Source organism: Neoarius graeffei, chromosome 9, assembly GCF_027579695.1.
Source record: "Neoarius graeffei isolate fNeoGra1 chromosome 9, fNeoGra1.pri, whole genome shotgun sequence".
Taxonomy (NCBI): Eukaryota; Metazoa; Chordata; class Actinopteri; order Siluriformes; family Ariidae; genus Neoarius; species Neoarius graeffei.
The window spans coordinates 57678757-57705431 of record NC_083577.1 but is presented as its reverse complement, the minus strand read 5'-3'; the positions used below and the strand labels follow the sequence as shown (position 1 = coordinate 57705431).

The 26675-nt window shown below is 42.9% G+C and overlaps 2 protein-coding genes across 3 annotated transcripts in view; one reads left to right on the top strand and one right to left on the bottom strand.

The window, feature by feature from the left end:
- Positions 1 to 15070, bottom strand: part of gtf2f2b (general transcription factor IIF, polypeptide 2b) — a 51056-nt gene extending 35986 nt beyond the window's left edge. Inside the window, exons 1-4 of one of the 2 annotated variants that reach the window (XM_060929915.1) lie at positions 14994 to 15062; positions 14805 to 14878; positions 14686 to 14704; positions 13849 to 13993 (exon numbers count right to left, since the gene is read on the bottom strand). In XM_060929915.1, coding sequence (XP_060785898.1) covers positions 13849 to 13993; positions 14686 to 14704; positions 14805 to 14878; positions 14994 to 15062 — 307 coding nt within the window. Of the gene's footprint in view, positions 1 to 13848; positions 13994 to 14685; positions 14705 to 14804 lie in introns of both variants that reach the window. The other variant, XM_060929914.1, reaches the window with a different exon arrangement.
- Positions 5590 to 7026, top strand: kctd4 (potassium channel tetramerization domain containing 4). Its single transcript, XM_060929913.1, has one exon. It carries the CDS (start codon positions 5726 to 5728, stop codon positions 6500 to 6502), a length of 777 nt encoding a protein of 258 aa, XP_060785896.1. The 5' UTR covers positions 5590 to 5725; the 3' UTR covers positions 6503 to 7026.
- Positions 15071 to 26675: the final 11605 nt, after the last annotated feature.

Below are 26675 nucleotides of genomic sequence, written 5' to 3'. Positions count from 1 at the left end.
GCTTAAAAATTCATAACAAGTCTTCAAATTGCTCAAAACTGCTCATACTTCACACGCAAATCACGCATTGGGCATCTGACATGTTACCCAATTTCTGTGATATTTCGCCACTGGGGGCGCTATTTTTGGGCAAAAAATCCAATCTTTCCTCAAATTTGGTCAAACTTCACGGCCACCCTCTTACTACCTCCCATGTCATGTACACCACATTTTGGGAATTTTCGTCCATGGGGGGGCGCTGTTTTTGGCCAACGCAATTGCTCCAAAACAGGTTTTTGGTAAATAATTCCATAATGCTTCTCCTTCACACCACTACCTTGTGATAGTACGTTGCTGTTGTAGACACTTATTTTTCCAACTCATAATCGCTCATGTACAGCATAGCGCCACCTACTGACATGGGAAAAACCAAAAAATGTATTCTTCAAAAATCAATATCTCATCTTCTATTTCCTCAATCTTGATCAAACTTGATACGCACACTCTTTACAGGTCACCTGACATATGTGCCAAATTTTGTGAACTTTTGCCACTGGGGGCGCTGTTTTCAGGCAACAATTTATATCTCGGCTTCTGATTGGTCAAACTTCATCAAACTTGACAAAACAACTCTTCATACGTCCCTTGACATGTATACCACATTTGGTGAACTGTCACCACTGGGGGCGCTCATTGCGCTGTATCAGTTGCAGGAGAGGTGTTTACAATCATGAGGCACCAGGAGTATGTTGTTTTGGTTGCCTTAAACACACATGACTTGTGGGGAATGGGTAGGCAGTCGGGAGCAAGTGTTGTAGCGTTACATACAGACTAATAGATGTATAACAGAAGACAATCCTATGTAGCTACAGCTTGGTGACTGATGAGGTAAATTCATTAATTTGGTTGGGAAGCCATGGCATAAAATGTTCTGTCCATGACAACATCTCAGCGCACCGTGTACTCTGTGTCCAATTCTGTGCTTTGTCGCCATTGTGGGAGTAATGTCTCTTGCCGAAGAAGCTGTGGAAGGTGTTTCGCGGGGACGCATGCCACCGCCCCCCTTGGCCGCTGGCGCGAGGGCCCGTCGAGGCCGCTTGCGGCTTTAATTATACTTGCACTGTAAATTCTGCTCATACTGCCATTTATTTAATTTATATTTATACTGATAATTACTATACTGTCAGACTGCTGTTCCTGTTTACATTGTTCATTCTGTTTATATTGTCATTCGTCACATTTATACCGTTAATTCTGTTCACACTGCCACATTTGCACTTTCTGGATTGCCACTGTCTTGTCTTTTCTTAGATAGCTTTAGCTTGTGTGTGTAACCCCCCTCAATTCTCTGTATGTCCTGCACATATGGCATTATTGACACTAAAGTTGACTTGAACTTGTACTTCGATCAAAAGGTGCAGGCTATCTGCTGGTACCTCATATAGTGAAGGCTACATCAGGGGGCAGAGCCTTTTCTTACAAAGCCCCACAGTTATGGAACAGCCTTCCAAGTAATGTTCAGGAATCAGACACAGTCTCAGCATTTAAGTCTAGGCTGAAAACATATCTGTTTAGTCAAGCCTTTTGTTAATGGTGTTTATGAGGTAAAGGTGTAGATCTGGAGGGTCCTTAGACAGAGTGTTTTGGTAAACTGGGATGTATGGATGCTGTCAGTCCCCACTCGCTTGCTCACTCGAGTTTGTTGACAGTGTAGTGGCTGCTGCTTTATGTCCTGGGGCTCCCTCATGCCTGTGTTACCTTCTAGCGCTCCCCTTTTAGTTATGCTGTCATAGTTAGTTGCCAGAGTCCCTGCTTGTACTCAGTACAATATGTATACTGTTCCTACTTATTCAGGTGACATTGGGCATACCTAACAACCTGTGTTTTTCTCTCCCTCTCTCCCCCCCCCCCCCCCAAATCTGTCCCTCCGAGTTACATGGAGTCAACAGGAAATCTTTTGGTGGAGGGGGTGGAGACCTCGACTGGCTCTCGTAGCCTGCAGGGAATCGGCCATCAGACATTCTGCCGCATGTCCCAGACCCGGTGAAATGTAACTGAATTGTCTTGGCCAGCCCTAAGGGTCCCATCTGCATCTGCCTGCACTCACTCTGATCTATAATTCCAACTGTCTCATTGTTGAGGAGTGTGCTCCCATCATCCAATCAAGCATCCAGCCAGAGTAGGTCATGATATTTTTTTAACCACATTAATATGCCATTGTTGTGTATTATGCCTGATGTCAGGACTCTCATCTCTGCGAGCCTACCACACAGACTTAATACTTGTGTTATTTTTAGACATTGACACCTGTTGCCTACACTTATTCAGGTGATATTGGGCATACCCAACAACCTGTGTTTTCTCTCCCTCTCTCCCCCCCCCCACCAAAATCTGTCCCTCTGAGTTACATGTCGGTCCTGGGATCAAGATGCTGACCTCTTCTGCTCCTCGGACCTGCTTGATCCATCCTGGTGCCCTGTGTCTGGTTGGAGTCTCATCGCATTGCTCCTGTGGAGGACAGCCCCATGAGGACAGTTGAAAGTTACACCTGGAGGATGCTCTGGACTCTTACAGTGATGCTTTTATGGCTGAGGACTATAGTTGACTTGCTAACTTTAGGACTGCAGTTGTCATGAACAGTTTTGCACTCAAGTTTCCATCAGTGAAGAGTTTATAACATCAACGAAACTGTCTTCATGTTAAAACTGTTAATATTATAGTCATGCTGTCTGTTGTTGCCCATATGAGGATGGGTTCCCTTTGGAGTCTGGTTCCTCTCGAGGTTTCTTCCTCATGTGGTCTGAGGGAGTTTTTCCTTGCCACCGTCACCACAGGCTTGCTCATTGAGGATAGATTAGGGATAAAATTAGCTCATGTTTTAAGTCGTTCAAATTCTGTAAAGCTGCTTTGCGACAATGTTTATTGTTAAAAGCGCTATACAAATAAACTTGACTTGACTTTGTGTGTGGAGTTTGCACGTTCTCTGCTGGGTTTCCTCCGGGTGCTCCGGTTTCCCCCCCACACAGTTCAAAGACATGTGGTTAGGTTAACATGGGGCGGCCTTGGACTGAAGTGCCCTTGAGCAAGGCACCTAACCCCCAGCTGCTCCCCGGGCGCTGTAGCATAGCTGCCCACTGCTCTGGGTGTGTGTGTGTGTGTGTGTGTGCGCGCGCACACATGCGTGTTCACTGCTTCAGATGGGTTAAATGCAGAGGATGAATTTCACTGTGCTCGAGTGTGCATGTGACAAAGTGGTCTTCTTCCAAGTCTTTTTGGCATCTTGTATTTTGGCTGGGAAATACAAATTATGTGCCCAAAATTGAAAAAAAAAAATGACCAGTGACCAACTGGTGATTATGGCTGTGTTGTTTGACCGTAACTTTTTCTGCACTGATTCCAGGTTCTCTCCCAACTTCAAAAAAAAAAAATATATGTGTCAGTAGGTAGATTGCCTGTAAATTGCCCCTAGGTGTGAATGTGTGCAAGAACTCCTATTCAGAGTGTATTCCTGCCTCAAGCTGCATGTTCCTGGGATAGACTCCAGATCCACTACAACCTTGATCAGGATAATCCCAACCACTCAAATTCAGAATTAACTTCAGAAAAACAAACTATTTGCGCATAATATTACCAAACCCCTTCTACTAAAGTCTGTTCACTTGGCAGCCATTTTGGCAACAATTATGAGCAGTTATTTTCTGTCAAGGACCAAGCTCGTATGTCCTTGAATGGAATGAGACGCATACAAGAAACAAACTGATGAGATGACATTTCAAATATGGATCTCAAAAAGCTCTTGGTCTTAAGATATGACAAAAATTGTGCAATTATGTGTAGACTTTGGCTCCTACAAACACAAGCAAATTGCAATGTAAGAAATAAATATTACAAACATAAAATGTGTCTGCATTACTAAGCATTACACTGCATTATTCATGCTTCAAGCAGTGGCTTGTCTCTACTCGTACCATCTCTAAGACAACTTTCTCACCTATTACTGTATTCTGAGTTTCTGACCGTATACACACAGATACCTAGTTTTCAGTCACCTACAGTAAAAGATCAACAGGAGTATCGATGATTGTAAAACAATGTTGATGTTTTGAATGTTACTCTTTTAAATGTTCATCAAAATCATGATACCCTCAGTATTTGCCAGATTTACCAATGGTACCCAGTACCTGTGCCAAGTCTCTTTTTCAATGCTGTATTGAAAGTGTTTGTAAATGCCTGGCTTTGATTTCCTATAATGCTGAAGGAAGGCACTTGAGACCTGCTACTACTTCACACATAAGAGCCCTAAAAAGCTCATAAGGAGCATGTCAAAGCTGGAGCTACTTCTTACTCTACGCGTTCAAAATATTACAGTCCCTTATGATTAGGGAAAATAGATGTCCTCTGTGTCTGAAGCAACAGAATTTAGAAATGACATACAAAATACTGCATGGTATGAAAAAATTATATAGGTGATTTTAAGTTGTTATAAACAACAACAATGTTGAAGTTACACCTTCAATCCTAGTCTTGTTACTACTCTCAAAAAGCACACTGTTGCCATGTTGATGCCAAAGAGCTCAGCTCTCCTGACCCAGGGCAAAACAGATCATTTGAACTGACTAACAAATCGTCAGTGTTGACAGACACAGCCGACAGAAACGCCTCAGTAGCCAACTGCAGGAGAATGATGCAGGAGACACATTAACACAACAGTCTGTAGAAAGGCATGTCTCCTTAGCAGCAAACAGACGTTGCTTAGGCCATCTTATTATCAGCCCACATTCTTATGATAATATTACAAAAAGAAAGAATATTGAGTCCTAACCCGGGCGAATGTTTTCATAGGCTAATGACAGTATAGTATCGCTTGTGTAACATATTCTGAGGCAGCTTGAGGTCAATTATATGACAAACACTTCTTCAGCCAGCGCACAGTTATGAATCAAAGCATCAACCTTAAGTGATTATCCGAGTGCTAGCATCCACAGTAGGATGTATACAAGCATCATAAAGAAGATCCAGTCTTTCCCTTTTAGACTTCATAGTGAACCAGCTACACTTATGCCTTCTGAAAGATGAGAAACAAAGTAATTTACATAAACATGCCAATGCACTGTTCTCAATCTGGCCATGTTTATTTACAAAACTGCCAATAGTCACTATAAGTGCACAACACGAACAGACGGCCATCTAAAGCAAAGACTCTGAAATAAAGAGAACTAAAATGCATGTAAACTTTAACATGAATATAGCCCCCATTTCCAGTGGCTCAATTTAAGCCCAATGTTTTAATCCAAGTCGAGGCTGTTTGGCCAGGTTCTCTGAGCTCACAAGGTGCTATTCATCTAATCACATCTGTTTCATTTCAGCCAAATGAGTGCTGATTGCTGAACCAGAGCGGAGGAGCACATCGGAGTATAGAAATTATTAAATCCAGCCTATAAAAGTGGATTGGAGGTAGGGCTGTACCCCCCCCGCACTCTCACTCTCTCTCTCTCTCCACTGACGCAGACAAACCCGCCCTTAACAGCCCTCCTCCTCCTCGTGCGAGTGTGTAAGCGTTTGTGACCGTGCTCGCATGTTCTTGCATGCGTGTTTGTGTGGCTGCGAAAGGCTCTGGCACTTGCTGGCAGGGCTCAGTGCTCCCGCACTCAATGCCAGCGCCGCTGCTATTTGCTTGCTCGCCCGCACACACACAAACATACTCCTCCCCCCCATACACACAGTCAGGCTGGGCTCGGGAAACGGCATGGAATGGAATCTCAGAAGAATGGAAAGCGAGCTAAGGCAGATCAATCCAGACTTGCTGCAGCCCAGCAAGAGCTTTAAGAAGCCCTCCTCAGGCACCATCACTCTCAATGTAGGGGGTTACTTGTATGCAGCACAGCGGCAAACTCTAGCCAAACACCATGGCTCTCTACTTGAAGAGCTTGTCAGTGGTAAGAAAGCTGTGCAGCATGTAGACTCTATGGGCAACATGTTTATTGATCGTGATGGGCCTGTTTTCCGTCACATTTTGAATTTCTTGAGGACCGGAGAGCTAATCCTGCCAGATGACTTCAAGGAACTGGCACTTCTACGGCGCGAGGCCGACTTCTACCGGCTGAATGAGCTGGCCCAGGCGCTGCAAGAGTGGGAGCAGCAACAGGCAGGTCAGCGCGAGCCTGCCTTCCTAGAGGTGACCGACAGCCACGAGCGCTCACATGGCCTCAAAGTCTACTGCAGTGATGGAACCTTCATCGAGAAAGTCAAAGCACGCCTGGTGCAGATCTCCAAGAGTCGTCTGGATGACTTCCCTGAGGAGTTTGTGGTCTCATCCAACATCATCCAGTTCCGGCACTTCATCAAGTCTGAGCAGGGTTCGCGTCTGGTGCTCAAGGAGGACAGCACCTTCCTGTGCACTCTGGAGACGCTCAAGCTTGAAACAGTCATGATGGCTCTTAGAGCAGGCTTTCGTCTGCTCACCTGCCTGGACAGTAGCCGGGGATCGGTAGTGCAATGTGAGGCTCTGCATTTTGTCAAGTGACCCAAACCAGCACAAAAGTGCCCATCAGCGCACATTGATGTTTCCAGCCATCAGCACAGGAGCTGCACTGCGTTTTAAAGAGAACATTCTGCAATTTATGCTGCTTCTGTATTCCTCCAGCTTCTACTAACCAGCCTTGAGAAGTAAAAAGAGGTGTTATGTATTGTGTTTTCTTCTGGCATACTCTGTATAGTCTTTCATTTCACACAAATTAGCTTCTTTTTTTTTTAAAGCAAGACAAAGAGCATATGGATAATGGTTTCTGAATTGCAATGTATTATAGAAAACCTTTTGACTTCTTTCTAGAATCTACTCAGATAAGAGGAACTGGTTTGGGTTCAGGTTCAGAACAGGTTACATACCGTAGGTACAGCTACCGTGATGTCTGATCAACAGGTTGAAATACATAATGCATGTGCAAATATTTATTCAACTTTGGGAGCAAATGTTGTAATTGCTGGTGTTGTGAAAAAAAGTAAAGTTGACAGCAAAATCTTTTTCGGAACCTGTGAATGTTTTGCAAAATAAAGATTATAAGTAGTAAATTGTACTACAAGCCTTTTTAATGTTTTATAGTATTTGATTTGTTTGCTTTTAAAGAAAATAAGTTGATTTTGCTTGATTAGTTATGAATATAAACAGTAATAAAATGGCCATCTATATACTAGTAAGAGAGGCTGTGTATACTCTTATATACAAAGTTGCATGGGTTCAGCATAGACGTAGATAAAACTCATTTCCCGAGTAAGACTGAAGTCAGAGACTACACTGTGTCCTAAATAAGTCTGCAATATTCTGTATGACCTAAAAACAGAGGGCCATTGTGCGACGATTATTAAAATTTCTCCTCAAGCACTGATCCTAATTTAAAACAGTCAAGCTTTTACTTTGTGACATAGCATAACATACAAGATACCATATACAGAAGCTATACAACTATCCATGTATACACGGATCACCTATTCACGATTACCTAATACAACAAAAGCTTTCAATATACTTCTAACGTCTGACCTTTCTTACCAGTCATCATTTTATCAATGATGTGCTTGAAAAAAATAATGACCGGCATTAACTTATTGTGCCATCAACTTTTCCATAATGACAACATAAAATTCAAATAGCAGAGTAATACTATAGACATTAATAAAATCCATTTATATCTATACAGCTATGAATACCAACCACACAAACACGCTCGTGAATGTTGACGAATACATTTGTTTGACGCCAACGTAAACTGGGTTACAGCCCAAAGCTAGTCATTTTCAAATGAAGTAACTTTGGACATATGGCTACACCCACAACAAGGCAGACTGCATCTCCACACACAAAAATACATCTGTTTCCATAGAATCGGTCCTGCACCCATCTCCCGCTAATGAGTCACAATGAATAGTTGACACTTGAGGAGACAGAATCATCCACATCCCCACAGTTTGTCGTGAGAACATCAAACTGGATTTCATTTTTAATTGCAGATAAGGGTCATTCATTTTTGATGAGAGACCGTGGGGCTTATTAGCCATTATCCATGGCTGATGATGCAGTTCTAACCCGCAGGCATCAGGGCAACTAACACCTTGTGGTGTGGGTGGCGGGGTGGGGGGGAGGTTGAGCACATTTATTTCAGATGCAAGATCCATTAACTGCTCAAATATTCATGGATTAGTCTCACATCCATTTGCTGCCAGGCAAGACACCTACATTACAACAAAAGCCCACTGATTCTTATCAAGTGTTCCGAGGGCAACATGACTAATATCATTATAATAATTAATTGGTCAAGCTACCATGTGACTTCAAGGTGGCACATATCCTTGAGGGATCTCAAACATTTATATCGGTACACAGGGAGGCAGTCAGGATGGAGATGTGATTTGATTTCTTTCCATGCATGTACATATTAGTAAGGTTATTACCTTGCATAAATGTAAGGCCATCACCATCTGGAGGTCAAAGAAATTAAATCACTGTCATTTATTCCTTTGTTAATGGATTGATCACATTTACACCAAGCTTGCAGACAAATATTACACACCACAAAATCAAGCATAATATATTCTAACACAACACACACACACCACAAAGGCCACTCTCAACTGGCAACATGCCAAACTAAATATGTTGGTTTCAAATTCCTTGTGCATTAAAACTAAATGTGGTCTTACCACGCATAGGAAAAGCAAAAAGCCTGCCCACACAGTAGTGCGGTCTTGTAAAGATACAGCATCTTACGCAGAGGCGTAATGATAAACTGTGCATTTCTCAATTAACCAGGGATGAATATCACACATGAAATTGCACATCAACTCTGTCAACAAAGCTTTGATGTCACTGTATAATAATTATACTAGTTGAACACTACTCACCACCTTTATGAAGAGGAATAACTTTTAGTTTTCTGGATTTTAGGAGGAAATAATGACCATGACTCCTTACAAATATACTGATCATGGATCAAATGGAGAAGGCTCAAAACAAAACAGAACTGTAAAGTAATTGCAAATTAATTCAGATGGTCTGAACCACAACTGTTTCTCCTATAGCAGTGTTTCACAAATGTGCACTGCTGAAAGAAAGAGAAATTTTGGACGTCACATTTTAACACCAGAGGGACCAGAACCTTAAATAGAATCTTAAACAGATCACAAGTAGTGTTTTGCATTAATAATGTGAAGTGCAAGATTGGTGAGAATAGATGAGTGTGAAAAATACAAACCCTCAAAATTAAAGAGGAAAAAAAACAACTAAAATTATTAACCTTGCTCTTCTTATTTTAAATAATAATTAAACAAGATTGGCTTTATGGAGATTCATTTAACAACTTCTAGATGGAAATCAATATGCTGTAATACAACACCGCGCATGCTGCATAGCTGAAATGATTCAGAATTCCTGACCACATAATGATCATCTTATTAAACAACACTGAATAACACTACTGTCATGATCAGGATACATCATAACTGTATAATGATCAGTGGCTGTAACCTCTACACAAGTGGACAGTGACGATCCTGATACGGAGCTTGGCAATATGCTAATACAGAGTCTCTAATCTGCTACTATGTCTTGTATATTTACCTCTTTAAAACATACTTCAGGCTAATGCTGTTCTCCAAACACAGAAAAATTGAGAAAATGACTGAAGAAAAAAAAAAAAAAAGACAATTAAAGCCCCACTAAACCTCGTGCGCTAATTATCTCAGTCATCTGACTCCTCTATATTCTATTCCTTTCTATTTCAGGTCACAGAAGGGGGGAAAAAATCTGTGTTACTCTGTGTGGCATCATTTAAGACTTTTTATGGACCCAGTTCTCAATAACTGTTGTTTTAAATAAGTACTGTAATTGTAAAATGCCTTTCAATGCATGTGCATGCTTCAGCATTCTGCCTTTTTCTCTAGCCTGGCCACTCACTACATGTGCCTACGTGAGTCAAGGAAAGTTGACTTCCCAGCCTGTCACTGGGTGAGGGGCAGTGCTGTTAACGAGCAACATCTCACATTTAACACTTTATTAAAGCTTCAGAAGCACATCCATTCACCACCACTCGCTCAACACACACACCCCTAACAAACCACAAGCCTGTTCACTTCAGGAAGAGGGGGAAAAAAAAAATCCACCGTTTCCATAGCTTCAGCTCTTTTTCAAATGCTTCACAAAACACAGACACACATTTCAATATTTTAACTCAATTTGTAGCCTAGGGCTCTCTGAATTAATGTGTGTGGGGCACCATGGATATAACCACTAGTCCAGGTCCATTCTAGCTAATCTTGTTGCATTTAGCACAACAAGCAAAGACTACAGACATCTACAATAACACACAGAGAAAACAATCCCAGGTAAAAAGAAGCTTTTATTTGTCACACATATACTTAAGCACACAGTGAAATGTAACCCATCTGAAGCAGTGAACACATACATACACACACAGTGAGCAATGAGTACACACACATACCTAGAGCAGTGGGCAGGTATGCTACAGCACCCAGGGAGCAGTTGTGGGTTAGTGCCCATGAGCAAGGGCACTTCAGCCCAACCTTCAGGCCATAGCTACCCCATGTTAACTTAACCAGGCTTGTAGTACTCGAGTCCAGGACTCAGACTCAAGTCCAACTCGTGCCCCAATTTAAAGGACTCGTGACTTGACTTGGACTTGAGCACTGATGACTCGAACAGGTGCATTAACTGCATTCGGGCTTGTAAATTGGAGATGAGGACTTATGATTTTTTCTTTTAACGTGACAATTTGACATAAGATATTTATATCTACAATAAATTTATACTAATTTTGTGCAAGAGAATGCACATTCACCTGTTCATGTGTCATGTTCAGGAACAAACTAACGTTAATGGCGCTAAAACGCCTGGAGAGAATGCCCCAGGATTGTCCGCTTTGCTTATACAGACTTCTCATGCAGTGGGAAAAAAATGCACTGCTGTCTCATCTCATCTCATTATCTCTAGCCACTTTATCCTGTTCTACAGGGTCGCAGGCAAGCTGGATCCCAGCTGACTACGGGCGAAAGGCAGGGTACACCCTGGACAAGTCGCCAGGTCATCACAGGGCTGACACATAGACATAGACAACCATTTACACTCACACCTACGCTCAATTTAGAGTCACCAGTTAACCTAACCTGCATGTCTTTGGACTGTGGGGGAAACCAGAGCACCCGGAGGAAACCCACGCGGACACAGGGAGAACATGCAAACTCCACACAGAAAGGCCCTCGCCGGCCACGGGGCTCGAACCCGGACCTTCTTGCTATGAGGCAACAGCGCTAACCACTACACCACCATGCTGCCCCATGCACTGCTGTATGTTCCATATATAGAAGACCTATCGAGGAGACGATGGGGACAACCTCGAACTTCGATCGTCATTTGGCAAGACTCCACTCAGAGAAGTAAGTGACATGCTATGTTCACTGCTGTGTTGATAGCAGGGCTTGCTTGCTGACCGATGAACTAGTGAGTGTTAACCCTCTCTCATGTTAGTGGCCCTGTTGATAGCAGGGCTTGTGTCAGATTCAACTCGGATCAGTAATGGACTCGACTCAAAATTTTCTTTAATGACTTGGACTTTACTCAAACTTGAGCATTGGGGACTCAAGCCTGAACTTGGACTCGAGGTTTAGGTGACTTGACTATAACACGGAACCTAACCGCATGTCTTTGAACTGTGGGGGAAACTGGAGCACCCAGAAGAAACCCACACAGACACAGGGAGAACAAGCAAACTCCACACAGAAAGGCCCCCATCGGCCACTGGGCTCGAACCCAGAACCTTCTTGCTGTGAGGCGACAGTGCTAACCACTACACCACCGTGCTACCCAAACAAAGGTTTGATAGGAAACAAGTCTCAAGTTTAACAGCTATGATTCCCTCACTTTTGGTAATTATTCAATTATTCATACAAATAGCTTCATGAAAATATGTAATGAAACATTTACTGCCTAGCAAGAAATGTTTTATAGTCCTGGTGGACTATAAAATATAAATCTAAAACTTTAAATCCTCTCCAACTGAACCTAGGTTTAAGGGAGACTGCAACGAATAGTTTTGGCCATATCAGAAAACTTACCAGATTCAACTAGTATAATTGTTCAAGCTCAATCAATGCATCAAATTCAGAATAATTCAGCAGTATTGCAGTCTAAAAGAGGCTTTTACTTTCTAATTTAATTGCTGTAACCCATCTATTGCATGTGTGTGTGGTGGGGGGGGGGGGGGGGGAATTTGTTAAAAACAAACAAACGTATTGCATTGAAGAACCATGTGTCTGTAGATTCTCTGAGAAATTCTTAGAGGGTTTGGCAGCTTTAAGCAGTTATACTCTGGAGCATTTGAAGAAGTGTTTCTCACCCTGAAATACTTCAATTCATAACTTGCCTGGAAAAATATTCCCCCTCCCTTACCACCCCCATAGGCCAGAGAAAGCTTTTAACTGAAGCGAGAGCCTCTATTCATTGCCAACTTCGGTGGCTAACCTGTTGCTTAGCAACCACTTAATCAATACCTGCGGCTTGCAAGAGCTAGGCAGACGGCTGCAAAAATATTCATAAGCAACGAGAACAAAGAGAGAACTATGCAACGTTTTGCTGCATTTGATTTCAGTCAATCACTATTTATGCTTAAATAATACCCTACTGGTAAATCACACATCATATCAGTGTATTAGGATTTTTGGATATTGCTACCAACGCACAGTACCAAAAATGGTCATGGCGTTGCAATAACCACACACACACATGCATACATACACAAGATACTGTTCATTTTCAACTAAAGGTTCAACACAAACCCAAAGTCTGGTTTAAGATGTGCAAGATTTGGAGGATTGTTTTGTATCTAAAGCTTCTAAATATGTTCAGGTACATCACACTGTAACACTATAAATGAAAAGAAATATTCTTGAGCTTTTGGATGCATTTCAAGGACACTATTCTGAGTTTCAGACAACTGGCATGTATGCCTTAAAGGAAAACTCCACAATGAAACAGTAAATATGATTACCTTATTATATTACAGATATTCGCGATATGAAATGGGTTTATAGATTCTAGTGCTAATCTGTTGGTGGACGCAGGGCATTGCTAGTGCAGATATGTTAAGCAGGTGAAAAAATTTCAGGGAACTCAAACAGAAGTGATAATCACCTTTCACTGTTGGCTCCTTTTCTCACTCATTCGTTTAGCAATGTTCAGTGTCATACTGATGATCGACTGATTCAACACAGAATTAGGAAAAACAACAAAAGCTTGACTCCAGGTTCCAGAGGACAGTGCAGCGCTATGATTAATTTGCACAGAATTTTGGGGGGGATGGTGGACAACCAAAGCAGTCGATGGGATTGATGGGAATCCAATTGATTGCTTTGGTTGAAAACACAGTGGTTTTAACTGAGGACAGCAGAAGCATGGAAGTTGAATTTTTGGACCCTGATCTGTGAGCACAGTATACAGATAGAGGTGAGAGAGTTAGACAGAAATTAAAGTGCTGCTGCACTGATCTCTTTAGGTAACGATGAAATAAAGGCCATTTCCCACTGGCACAACTATCAACAAGTGGCTGAATGTACTGCAGATAATGCAGGAAACTGTTAACCAAAGAGAGGACAGACCAACATGTCCATGAAAGACGTCGAAACAAAAAATGTCAATTTTGGAACCCACTGAATATCACATATTAAGCATAAACATTGATCTGGAAGCCTTCCATGGTGGCTCTCTCCTTTAATGGCTACCCTGCTACACACCACTACTGTAGATTCCATTCAATTTTATTTAAGACTCCTCCTTTCCATCAGAAGTGTTTTGATGTCAAGCCTCACCTGAAGAGTTCTCAGTAAAGACGGACAGGGTCTGATCCCCCACAGTCTGCATGGTGAACGGATGCTCTCTGGGCGCTCGCACTGACAACGTCTTCTCCCCCGAATGTTCAACCAAACTCAGCTCTTCATTCAGATTGAATGATACCTTGAGACACAATAAATCACCCAAACTGCCATGTTGTCACAAAGTCAAATGTATTTTCCAAGGCTTCTGGTGTAAATAATAGTTCAATACGCTGTTCTTACATAATAAATTACCAGTTACATCAGGTGGCAAACTGAAATCATTCAAGTCACATTTTTTTTTAACCACCACGAACTGTGTTGGATGTAGTTATGGTTTTTGTCTCCATGTTTGTTTGTCTGTACCTAACACAACTCAAAAAGTAATAAGCAGCTTTTGATGAAATTAAGGAAAGTGGACCACGGGCCAAGGAACAATTGATTACATTTTGATGCAAGTCCAGATATGTATGCAGATCCAGGATTTTGTCTATTCCCAATGTAACTCAAGAAGTAGTGAAATGATTTTGAGGAAATTTAGTGTACAGCTTTTATGTTATTCTAGGTTCAAATGATCCGATTTTGATGATGATGATGATGAGTGGTTTGGCGGAGGTATGCATTCTACTGAGTGCTCTTCTAGTATTTTCTGAAGCCATATAGTTCATCACTTTAAATGACTGCAATTGTAAATATAGGCAAACAATATAGATGCCAGTATATCTGACATGATTTTAAAAATGCAATTTTAGCTGTTAACCACTTTATTTGTTATTTTTGAAGAAAGTGGCTTTAAAACATCACTGAATGTCTGTTGATGAAATAAATACTCACCATTGTTTTTCCTTGTTGTCTTGTAGAGGTGGAGGAAAAGGAGGTTGGGATGGAAGTCAGAAATATTCTGACAAAAATACAGGATTGATGAGGCTGTGTATGAGGGGAATGATGCTTACTTGGCTATTTTCAGTTTGCCAACTTCTCCTCGTCCAGATGCTTTTCCCCATTGTTGGGCTAGATACTTAGGAATCTATTGGGGAAGAAAATACAGGACTACAACATTTTTATGTCGACCAATTCTTTCATATAGTCACGAGTACTACAATAAATAATCTAGCCAGTTTGTTTGCTTTTTTAAAACGAACCTTCACTAGCCAAACGCCAGTGTTTTGTTTGGCTCTTGTTAAATCGACGTCGTGGCCTTTATCAGACATGACTTCAGACACTCAGGGGGTAAAATGGAAACCCGGAAAACACCAGGTCACTTTACGATTATTATATAATAGTAAGGTGCCCTGCTCATGTGTTTGAGACGTTGCCCAAAGTGTAGTGTGTGTGTGTATATACTGACACCTAGTGGTCGTTTTGAAGGACATGTTTAACAGCGAATCCAAATAAAACGCAAGGCTGTTATTGAGTCACAGTGTAGCCTTGCTTCAGCACGACGTCATACATTGGTGTAAACTTTATCTTATAAACAGCACTATGAACATTAAGGCAAGACAATACAGGTGGAAACGGCTATTTTTATCACTTTTTTTTAGTCCTGGATAAATTGCATTGAACATGTTTTCTCTTAAAGCTTATAGCCTACTTAGATACAACAAAAAAGTACAAAAACAATGTTCTTTCTCAATAAAACAATCAGTAGTTCAAGTGAGTATATTACTTCAGTATGTCATATCTGCTAGTTGCAAAGCTTAAACATTAACTTAATAATAATAATAATAATAATAATAATAAGGGAAAGAATGTTTTCACAACCCAGTTTGTCAACTATGTTACAGCCAAACTGGACGTCATTACAGTCATTTGATTAAATCCTGAACTTCAAGTAAAATACAATTTTAACTGCTCTTGAGTCTGTTACACCATATATACAAACACTTTTTTAAATAATTTGAAGATTTTTTTTCCAGGCGGCACGGTGGTGCAGTGGTTAGCGCTGTCGCCTCACAGCAAGAAGGTCCGGGTTCGAGCCCCGTGGCCGGCGAGGGCCTTTCTGTGTGGAGTTTGCATGTTCTCTGCGTGGGTTTCCTCCGGGTGCTCCGGTTTCCCCCACAGTCCAAAGACATGCAGGTTAGGTTACCTGGTGACTCTAAATTGGTCGTAGGTGTGAATGTGAGTGTGAATGGTTGTCTGTGTCTATGTGTCAGCCCTGTGATGACCTGGCGACTTGTCCAGGGTGTACCCCGCCTTTCACCCGTAGTCAGCTGGGATAGGCTCCAGCTCTCCAGCTTGCCTGCGACCCTGTAGAACAGGATAAAGCGGCTAGAGATAATGAGATGAGAGGTTTTTTTTTCCAGCTATACATATGTTCAGCACTGTCATCAAGGACAGGAATATTTTTATTATAAAACTACCATACAGGTCATTTTGATAGTTTTGCGAGATGTCTTCAAGCTGTGTGGATGGACAGTATGCTTTGAAGGATATCAGAAGCAGCATTTTATTTATTTTAAATGTGAAAACATGAAGTGTAACATAGTTAACAATGAATGTCACACAGGTTATGGCCTGCCTCTTACTGCTTCTCCAAACATGCTGACCTTCTTACAGGAGCAGCATCCTGACCAGCCCTATATCTCCGCTACAGACATCTATTTCAATCTATTGGATTTTTAAAAAATGTGCTCAGGGAGAAAGAGAAAGTGTGTCCATATGAATAATGTGTGTTGTGACATAGGTAGACTGATAATGATGTGATAATCATTATCACAAAACTGCCATCATGCTGACACACACTCTTCTGCGCTGGACTCATGTGGAACATTGCTCTCTCTCTTTCTCCTGCACTGGACTCATGTGAAACATTCTCTCTCTCTTGCACTGGACTCATGTGGAACATTGGACACAGTGCACATATGTATATATTCTGTATATTTTTGTCCTTTTTTCTCCATTGCCATAGCACTATCTTCCCCCTGACAACTGCACTATTATCATGTACCATATCACACTATTATTGTTCCAGTTCCACCATACCTACAGCTACCTCACTTCATTGTCACTTTATATGGCTCTACACCACTAGGTTATACACACCATTAATGGATGTAGTGTCACTACCAATTCTTGTTGTTTGTTGCGGTCGTTTGTGAGCAATTGTCCTTATTTAGCTCTGTCTTTCTGTTATATTTTTATTACATTCTATATTATATTTTCTAATTATGTCTTCCATTATATTTTATTCTTTTTTTTTCACTTAGCCTACATTTATCTATATTTTACTCTGTAGTTGAGCTGCTGCAACACCTGAATTTCCCCTCATGGGGATCAATAAAGGAATGTCTCATAATTATGACAGATGATGGAGACTACAGGTTAAAATAGTTGACAATTTCCCTATTTTGACTCATAATTACAATGGTAGGCCTTGCTAGGCTGACTGACTGACTACATGTCACTTTATTGAACAGGTTAATTTGAGCATATAATTGAGTTTAAAAAAAATGTAAACCATAATGTATGTAACAGAGCTGAGGGTAAATTGATGTATTCATTGACAATATGCTATTATATAGATAAGGTGTTATTTTAAAAAATAAAATAAGACACTCTCCACAGTATGTTCAACATGTGTGCCATGTTTGTGCTTCCCCCATGTCGCCTGTACCTAAATCCACCATTGACAACAATCAAAGTAATTAAAAAAAAGGAAACCATTTAACTACACAACCTACCCAGGACAGAAGCACAAAAAAATAAAGGAAAAAATATCAAAACAGTCAACAAAATCCGGCAGACAAAATGCTGTGAGTCTAAAACGCTCCCCACGGATTTTTGGTTTTGAAACCGTGCTCAGGATAAAGCAAAACCGCGTCGCAAGTGTGACGTCACAGAACTGCGCCCAGCGGGAACCGAATAGAATATGAGAAATAGTATTTTCTTTCTTTCTTTCTTTCTTTTATTTATTTATTCATCCATCAGTGCATTAATTTATTTACTGACAAACATTTTTTCTGTAACACTTCATTTTGTAGAGGAAAACTAATGTTTGGACATCTAAAATGTGTTTTTACTGACTTGATAATGTAGAAGTCATAAAATAAAAAATCTCTAACAAAGTTTGTACGAAAAAAAATTTCATTTATAAAATTCTGAAACCCAACTAAGTAATGTGGAAACACATTAAACTATATTGTGTATTTAAAACAGTTTTTCTCGAATTATTTCCATATTCAGAATAAAGAATTGCAGTTTAGATGACCTACATTCATTAAAACTTTATATATTCATCACTTAAATATAATCAAAATCAGGTTTATTGGCAGGGCGGCACGGTGGTGTAGTGGTTAGCGCTGTCGCCTCACAGCAAGAAGGTCCGGGTTCGAGCCCCGGGGCCGGCGAGGGCCTTTCTGTGCGGAGTTTGCATGTTCTCCCCGTGTCTGCGTGGGTTTCCTCCAGGTGCGTCGGTTTCCCCCACAGTCCAAAGACATGCAGGTTAGGTTAACTGGTGACTCTAAATTGACCGTAGGTGTGAATGTGAGTGTGAATGGTTGTCTATGTGTCAGCCCTGTGATGGCCTGGCGACTTGTCCAGGGTGTACCCCGCCTTTCGCCCGTAGTCAGCTGGGAGAGGCTCCTGCGACCCTGTAGAAGGATAAAGCGGCTAGAGATAATGAGATGAGATGAGGTTTATTGGCCAAGTATGTTGACACACACACAAGGAATTTGATTCCAGCAGTTTTAGATTAGATTCAACTTTATTTTCATTGCACATGTCACAGGTACAAGGCAATGAAATGCAGATTGCATCTAACCAGAAGTGCATAGCAGTAAGTGTAATATACAAATATAAATATACAGGAATTACAGGGGTGGCACGGTGGTGTAGTGGTTAGCGCTGTCGCCTCACAGCAAGAAGGTCCTGGGTTCGAGCCCCGGGGCCGGCGAGGGCCTTTCTGTGTGGAGTTTGCAGGTTCTCCCCGTGTCCGCGTGGGTTTCCTCCGGGTGCTCCGGTTTCCCCCACAGTCCAAAGACATGCAGGTTAGGTTAACTGGTCTAACTACGGTCTAAATTGACCGTAGGTGTTAATGTGAGTGTGAATGGTTGTCTGTGTCTATGTGTCAGCCCTGTGATGACCTGGCGACTTGTCCAGGGTGTACCCCGCCCTTCGCCCATAGTCAGCTGGGATAGGCTCCAGCTTGCCTACGACCCTGTAGAACAGGATAAAGCGGCTAGAGATAATGAGATGAGATGAGATAATGAGATGAGGAATTACAGGGTATGGAATGGTATAATGATATGATAGATATTTACAGTATGTACAAATGTGCAATATGAATGAACTATAGTGTAATGTATGATATATAGATATTTGCAGTATATACAAAACACGGTATGAATAAACAGTAGTGCAAATGGTGATAGTGCAGTGAAGTCAGTTCAAGTCAATTCAGTTTGTTGTGGGGGGGCAGAGTTCAGCAGGAAGACAGCTGAAGGAAAAAAACTGTTCCTGAACCTGGTGGTTTTGGTCTGAAGGCTCCTGTAGCACCTTCCAGAGGGCAGGAGAGTGAACAGTTTGTGTGCTGGATGGCAGGAGTCTTTCTTGATGTTTATGGCTCTCCTGAGACATTGCTTCCTGTAGATGTCCTCAATAGCAGGAAGTGAGGCTCCCACGACACGCTGGGCGATCTTCACCATGCTCTGCAGTGCCTTCCGGTCCAAGACAGAGCAGTTCCCATACCAGACTGTAATACAGTTGGTTAGGATGCTCTCGATGGTACAGCGGTAGAAGTTCACTAGGATGTTTGAAGAGAGGTGGTTTTTCTTCAGAGTCCTCAAGAAAAAGAGACATTGGTGAGCCTTCTTGACCAAGTTGGAGCAGTTGGTTGTCCAGGTGAGGTCCTGCGAGATGTGGATCCCCAGGAATTTGAAGCTGGTCACATGCTCCACTGCTGCACCATTGATGTGGATGGGTGTGTGTGTGTCAGCATTCCTCCTGAAGTCCACAATGATCTCCTTGGTCTTATTGGTGTTGAGCAGGAGGTTGTTCTCACTGCACCACACAGCCAGGCGGTCCACCTCCTCCCTGTAGGCTGACTCATTGTTGTCCTTGATGAGGCCTATCACTGTGGTATCATCCGCAAACTTGATGATGGTGTTAGTGTAATGTACAGGTCTGCAGTCATGAGTAAAAAGAGAGTAGAGGAACGGGCTCATCACACAGCCTTGTGGTATGCCGGTGTTTAGGATGAGGGTGGAGGAGCAGTGATGGTTTAAATGAACATGTTGGGGCCTGTTGGTTAGAAAATCCAACAGCCAGTTGCAGATGGGAGTACTGATGCCCAGATCTGTGAGTTTGGTGATGAGCTCAGAGGGGATGACAGTGTTAAATGCTGAACTGAAGTCTATGAACAGCATTCTGGCATATGTGTTGCCATTGTCCAGGTGCGAGAGGACAGAGTGCAGTGCTATGGAGACTGCATCTTCTGTGCTTCTGTTCTTGTGGTAGGCAAATTATTGGGGGTCCAGGGTGGGGGGAAGACAGGATTTGAGATGTGCTAGGACCAGCTCTCTAAACACTTTGTAATGATGGGGGTGAATGCTACTAGATGGTAGTCGTTGAGACATGCTGGAGTGGAGTGTTTTGGTACTGGCACGATGGAGGTGGTCTTGAAGCAGGTCAGAACAACAGCATGGGCCAAAGACATGTTGAATAAGTCCGTCAGGACCCCCGCCAGCTCCCCAGCACATGCTCTGAGCATACGTCCAGGGATGTCATCAGGGCCTGCAGCTTTATGTGGGTTGATCCTGCTCAGCACTGCTTTGACATCAGTGGGGGAGAGTATTTGGGGTTGGTGGTCTGTAGTCAGTCTTGCCCTGGATGCAGACTCCTGGTTGTCCTTCTCAAACCGAGCATAGAAATTGTTGAGCTCGTTGAGAAAGGAGATATCAGAGGATGGGAGGGAAGGGTTGTTGGACTTGTAGTCACTGATGACCTGAATGCCTTGCCACATACATCGGGGGTGGGAGTTGGAGAAATGCTCCTCAACCTTCTGTTTGTAGCAGTGCTTGGCCTTCTTGATGCCACGCTTCGGGTCAGCTCTGGCTGTACTGTAGGCTTGTACATCTCCTGATCTGAAGGCAGTGTTGCAGGCTTTCAGCAGTAGACGAACATCTCTGTTCATCCAGGGTTTCTGATTTGGGTACAAAGTGATCAATTTCTGGGTGGTGACGTTGTCTATGGTGGTGGAGATGTAGTCCAGTACAGAGGAAGCGTAGCTCTCACTGTCTGTGTGAGAGTGACAAGTTGCTTGAATGGCAAACATATTCCAATCTATATGTTTGAATTGGTCCTGCAGCACAGAGTCTGTCCCCTCTGGCCACACTTTTATTGTCTTCACTATGGGTTTCACACATTGGTCCTGTATTGCTACAGACTGTTGATGTCTGTAGCAATACAGAAAAAGAAGAAAATGTGTATATGTATTGTACATGTATCTGTATAGACAATATAGAAATTATGCAATCTACAATATCAGCAATATAGACAGTACACAATATACAGACATTGTGCAGGTTCTATATAAGAGACACAAATAGCACAGTTGCAAATGGCAAAGATGGTTCAGGTCAGCTATTTATGAGGGTGATGGCATGGGGAAAGAAGCTGCTCCTATGTCTAGTAGTTTTGGTGTGCGATGTTCTAGCACCTGCTGGAAGGGAGGAGTTGGAACAGCTTGTGACCAGGGTGTAAGGCGTCATTAATGATTTTCTCTGCCTGCTTCCTGGTGTGTGAGATATACAAGTCATGGAGACTGGCCAGGAAGCCCCAATGATTATTTCTGCTGTCCTTAATGTTCGCTGCAGTCTGTTCTTGTCCTGTTTTGTGGCTGCTCCGAACCAGACTGTGATGGATGTGCACAGGACAGATTCAATGACTGTGGTGTAGAACTGTGTCAGCAGCTCCTGCAACAGACCATACTTTCTGAGTTGCTGCAGAAAGTACATCCTCTTTTGGGCATTTTTGAGGATGGAGTTGATCTTAGACTCCCACTTCAAGTCTTGTGAAATGGTAGCTCCCAGGAATGTAAAGGTCTCCACAGTTGACACAGGACTGTTGGATATTGTGAAGGGGAGCATCACAGAGGGGTGTCTCCTGAAGTCCACTATCATCTCCACCGTCTCGAGCATGTTTAGCTCCAGGTTATTCTGACTGCAACAGAGCACCAACCGTTCAACCTACTGCCTGTATGCAGACTGGTTGTCATTTTGGACAAGTCCTACAATTGTAGTGTCACCTGCAAATTTCAAGAGTGTAACAATTGGGTCCATGGAGGTGCAGTCATTGGTGTAAAGGGAGAAGAGCAGTGGGGAGAGTACACATCCTTGAGGAGCACCAGTGCTGACTGACCACATGCCAGAAGTGGGTTGCCACAGCCTCACCTGCTGTTTCCTGCCTGTCAGGAAGCTGGTGATCCACTGACATATAGCAGGTGAGACATTGAGCTGGGACAGTTTGGAGGACAGGATTTCTGGAATGATGATGAATGCTGAGCTGAAATCTACAAACAGGATTCTTACATAGGTCCCTGGGCAGTCACGATTTTGAAGGATGTAGTGCAGTCCCATGTTGATTGCATCATCCATTGACCTGTTTATCCTGTAAGCAAACTGTAGGGGGTCTTGCAGGTGATCTGTAATGCACCATGAGGGGATGAAAAATACCATGGAATCAGTAACTAGACAAATAAAGGCAATCTAATAACATCACAGTTCAGCTTACATTCGATATTTGAACATAGAAAATTATTTTATAGCCCAATATTTGTTTTTGTACCATTATCAGCAACATGAGCCGAGCCACCAGAAGTTCCCAGCGCGCAGTGCATGCTGGGATTTGGTAAAGGGGCAAATTTCAAAAATATGTTTTAAAAGTAGGAACTTTCAAAACCATTTTATTAGTCACTGAAAATGACATTGTCAGAGTTGCAGGTATATGCATAGAACATATACAACTGATATATAGTCATATTTATGAAAGTTGCATTGTCATATAATGCATTACCACATGATACACTACAGTGTAGTACACTGATCACAAAACACCTTATCCATCCATAGTCCTTTACGCGCCGTGTGGCGCATCGGGCAGCACCGATCTCCGCTTCGCAGCCCTCGGCCTCTCGCCTATTACATAGCTAGGGTTACAGTGGGGGGCTAGTCCTCTGGTTACCACGAGAGTTTAACTCCCCACTCGCATCTGTATTGCAGCGTGCCTTGCCAGATGGTAGTAGGTACCATTTTTATGATGGCCTTTGGTATGACCCGACCGTGAATAGAACTCACGATCTCCCGATCGAGAGGCGGACACACTACCACTAGCAGAACACTTCCATTGCATTCTCAACCGCTCGTCCACAATCAATGACGACACAATCGCAAGACTGCCCCAAGTCCCAATCAACCACACACTCGCCAAACTCCCAACCAAAGACGAGGTAGAAAAAGCCATCAAGCGCCTGTCCAGTGGCAAGGCACCAGGTGCTGACTTGATCCCGACTGAGATCTACACCTCTGGTGGTCCATGATTGATTGTGAGCCTCACAGTCCTGTTCCAGTCCATGTGGCACCAAGAAAAGATCCCACAGGAATTCAAGGATTCCTCAGTTGTCCACCTCTACAAACGGAAAGGAAACAGGAATGTGTGTGACAACCACCGTGGCATCCCCCTGCTGTCTATCGCTGGGAAAATTCTGGCCAGAATCATGTTCAATTGTCTCAGCGCGCACCTCGAACAAGACCTGCTACCTGAGAGCCAGTGTGGGTTTAGAAGAGGTCGCAGTACTGTGGACATGATCTTTGCAGCTCGGCAGTTACAAGAGAAATGTCAGGAGCAAAACGTCGGCCTCTACACCACTTTTGTGGACCTGACGAAAGTCTTTGACACTGTCTGCCGAGAAGGGCTTTGGAAGATCATGGCCAAGTTTGGATGCCCTGACAAATTAATCTCAATGGTCCAGCAGTTCCGTGACGGCATGTACGCGAGGGTGCAGAATGACGGCAAGTACTCCCAGCCGTTCCCTGTGAGCAACGGAGTAAAGCAGGGTTGCGTGCTGGCCCCTACCTTGTTCAGTATGATGTTTTCTGCTATGCTTACAGATGCTTTCCAGGAGGGTGACATCGGCGTTGGCTTCAGATACCAGACCGATGGAAAGCTCTTCAACTTGCGGAAATTGCAGGCTAAAACCAAAGTTCAGGAAAACATCGCCCGTGACTTTCTCTTCACCGACAACTGTGCGCTGAATGCTAGTACAGAGTCTGACATGCAGGAAAGCATGGACCTGTTCTCAAAAGCCTGTGATGACTTTGGCCTCACAATCTCCACAAAGAAGACCGAGGTCTTGCACCAGTCAGTGCCAGGAGCCCCTTACATAGAGCCCTTCATCACGGTCAACGGACAGAGACTCACCATGGCAGACAAATTCGTCTACCTGGGAAGTACACGGTCATGCTCCATCAACATCAATGAGGAAGTGGCCTACAGGATTGCCAGAGCCAGCGCTGCTTTCGGCAGACTCCGAGACAGGGTCTGGCAAAGAAGAGGACTGAGCCTGCAGACCAAGTTGAAGGTGTACTGTGTGGTAGTCCTTCCCTCCCTTCTGTATGCCTGCGAAACATGGACAGTCTACAGTCGGCACGCCAGACAGCTCAGTGCTTTCCACATGAGGTGCCTCAGGACTCTGCTCCACATAAAATGGCAGGACAAAGTTCCTGACACCGAGGTACTCCAGCGGGTGCAAATGGAGAGCATCCACGCCACCCTCATGCGTTCCCAACTTCGGTGGGCTGGCCATGTGCATCGCATGGACGACAACCGACTCCCGAAGAGACTGCTCTACGGCGAGCTGACTGCTGGCAAGCACTCTCACAGCGGTCAGAAGAAACACTACAAAGACACCCTGAAAGTCTCCCTGAAGTGCTGTAGCATCAACCCTGCCACCTGGAAAGAAACTGCGCAAAACCGTCCTGCTTGGCGCACCCTAGTCAAATCCGGTGTAGCTGATTTCGAGGCTCGATGTGCTGAGAAACAGCAGGAGAAACGCCAGCGCCACAGAGACCGCGCAAGTACCTCCTCCCAGCCAGGTCCAGCTCCACACATTCCCTGTCGCCACTGCAACAGAATGTTCGGAGCGAAGATAGGTCTGACCAGCCATCTCCGCACGCATACATCCACCCAGTGATGCAGTGAAGTTGAGGTCATCTTTGCCTGTGAAGGACGAACAACAACAACAACATATTGATGCACAAAGTTCCGGGGCCCTGTTAAAATCCAACAGGACTCGCCCAGCTTGTTTTTCACTGCATTCATGTCATGAGTAAAACAACCTAAGCTAGGACTTACTATTAAATACAAATTTATACCAGAAACTCTTCAGCTCAGTCCCAAATAATGATTTATTTTGTTTATTTTTAAGCCTTATTAATTTAAAAAAAAAAAAGGCGGGCCTATCTTGGTATCTGCAAAACTAAAACTTTTTTTTTTGGACGGTGGGGCCTGCCAGGTCCCCCCCCCCCCCCCCCCCCCCCTTAATTCCACGCCAGGTTTATTTCCATTATAACCCGGTTTATTCTCCATATTACCTGGTTTATTCCCCAAACTACCCAGTTTATTCTCCATACTACCCAGTTTATTCCCCATATTACCTGGAGTATTCTTCATACTACCCAGTTTATTCCCCATACTACCCAGTTTACTCCCCATATTACCTGGACTATTCTTCATACTACCCAGTTTGTTCCCCATACTACCCTGTTTATTCTCCATACTACCCGGTTTATTCTCCATATTACCTGGTTTATTCTCCATACTACCCGGTTTATTCTCCATTCTACCCAGTTTATTCCACATACCACCCAGTTTATTCTCAATACTACCCAATTTATTCCCCATATTACCCAGTTTATTCCCCATATTACCTAGTTTATTCCCCATATTACCCAGTTTTTTCTCCATTCTACCCAGTTTATTCCCCATACCACCCAGTTCCCCCCATACTACCCAGTTTATTCCCCATATTACCCAGTTTATTCTCCATATTACCCAGTTTATTCTCCATTCTACCCAGTTTATTCCACATACCACCCAGTTTATTCTCAACACTACCCAATTTATTCCCCATATTACCCAGTTTATTCTCAATACTACCCAATTTATTCTCCATATCACCCAGTTTATTCTCCATTCTACCCAATTTATTCCCCATATTACCCAGTATATTCTTAATACTACCCAGTTTATTCCCCATACCACCCAGTTTTTTCCCCATATCACCCAGTTTATTCCCCATACCACCCGGTTTATTCCCCATATTACCCAGTTTATTCCTCATACTACCCAATTTATTCCTCATATTACCTGCTTTATTCCCCATATTACCCGGTTTATTCCCCATATTACCCAGTTTATGCCCCATATTACTCAGATTATTTCCCATATTACTCAGTTTATTCCCCTTATTACCCAGTTTATTCTCTATATTACCCAGTTTATTCTCCATACTACCCAGTTTATTCTCCATATTGCCCAGTTTATTCACCATTCTACCCAGGTTATTCCCCATACCACCCAGTTTATTCCCCATATTACCTGGTTTATTCCTCATATTACCCAGTTTATGCTCCATATTACCCAGTTTATTCTCCATTCTACCCAGTTTATTCCCCAAACTACCCAGTTTATTCTCCATACTACCCAGTTTATTCCCCATATTACCTGGAGTATTCTTCATACTACCCAGTTTATTCCCCATACCACCCAGTTTATTCCCCATATTACCTGGGCTATTCTTCATACTACCCAGTTTGTTCCCCATACTACCC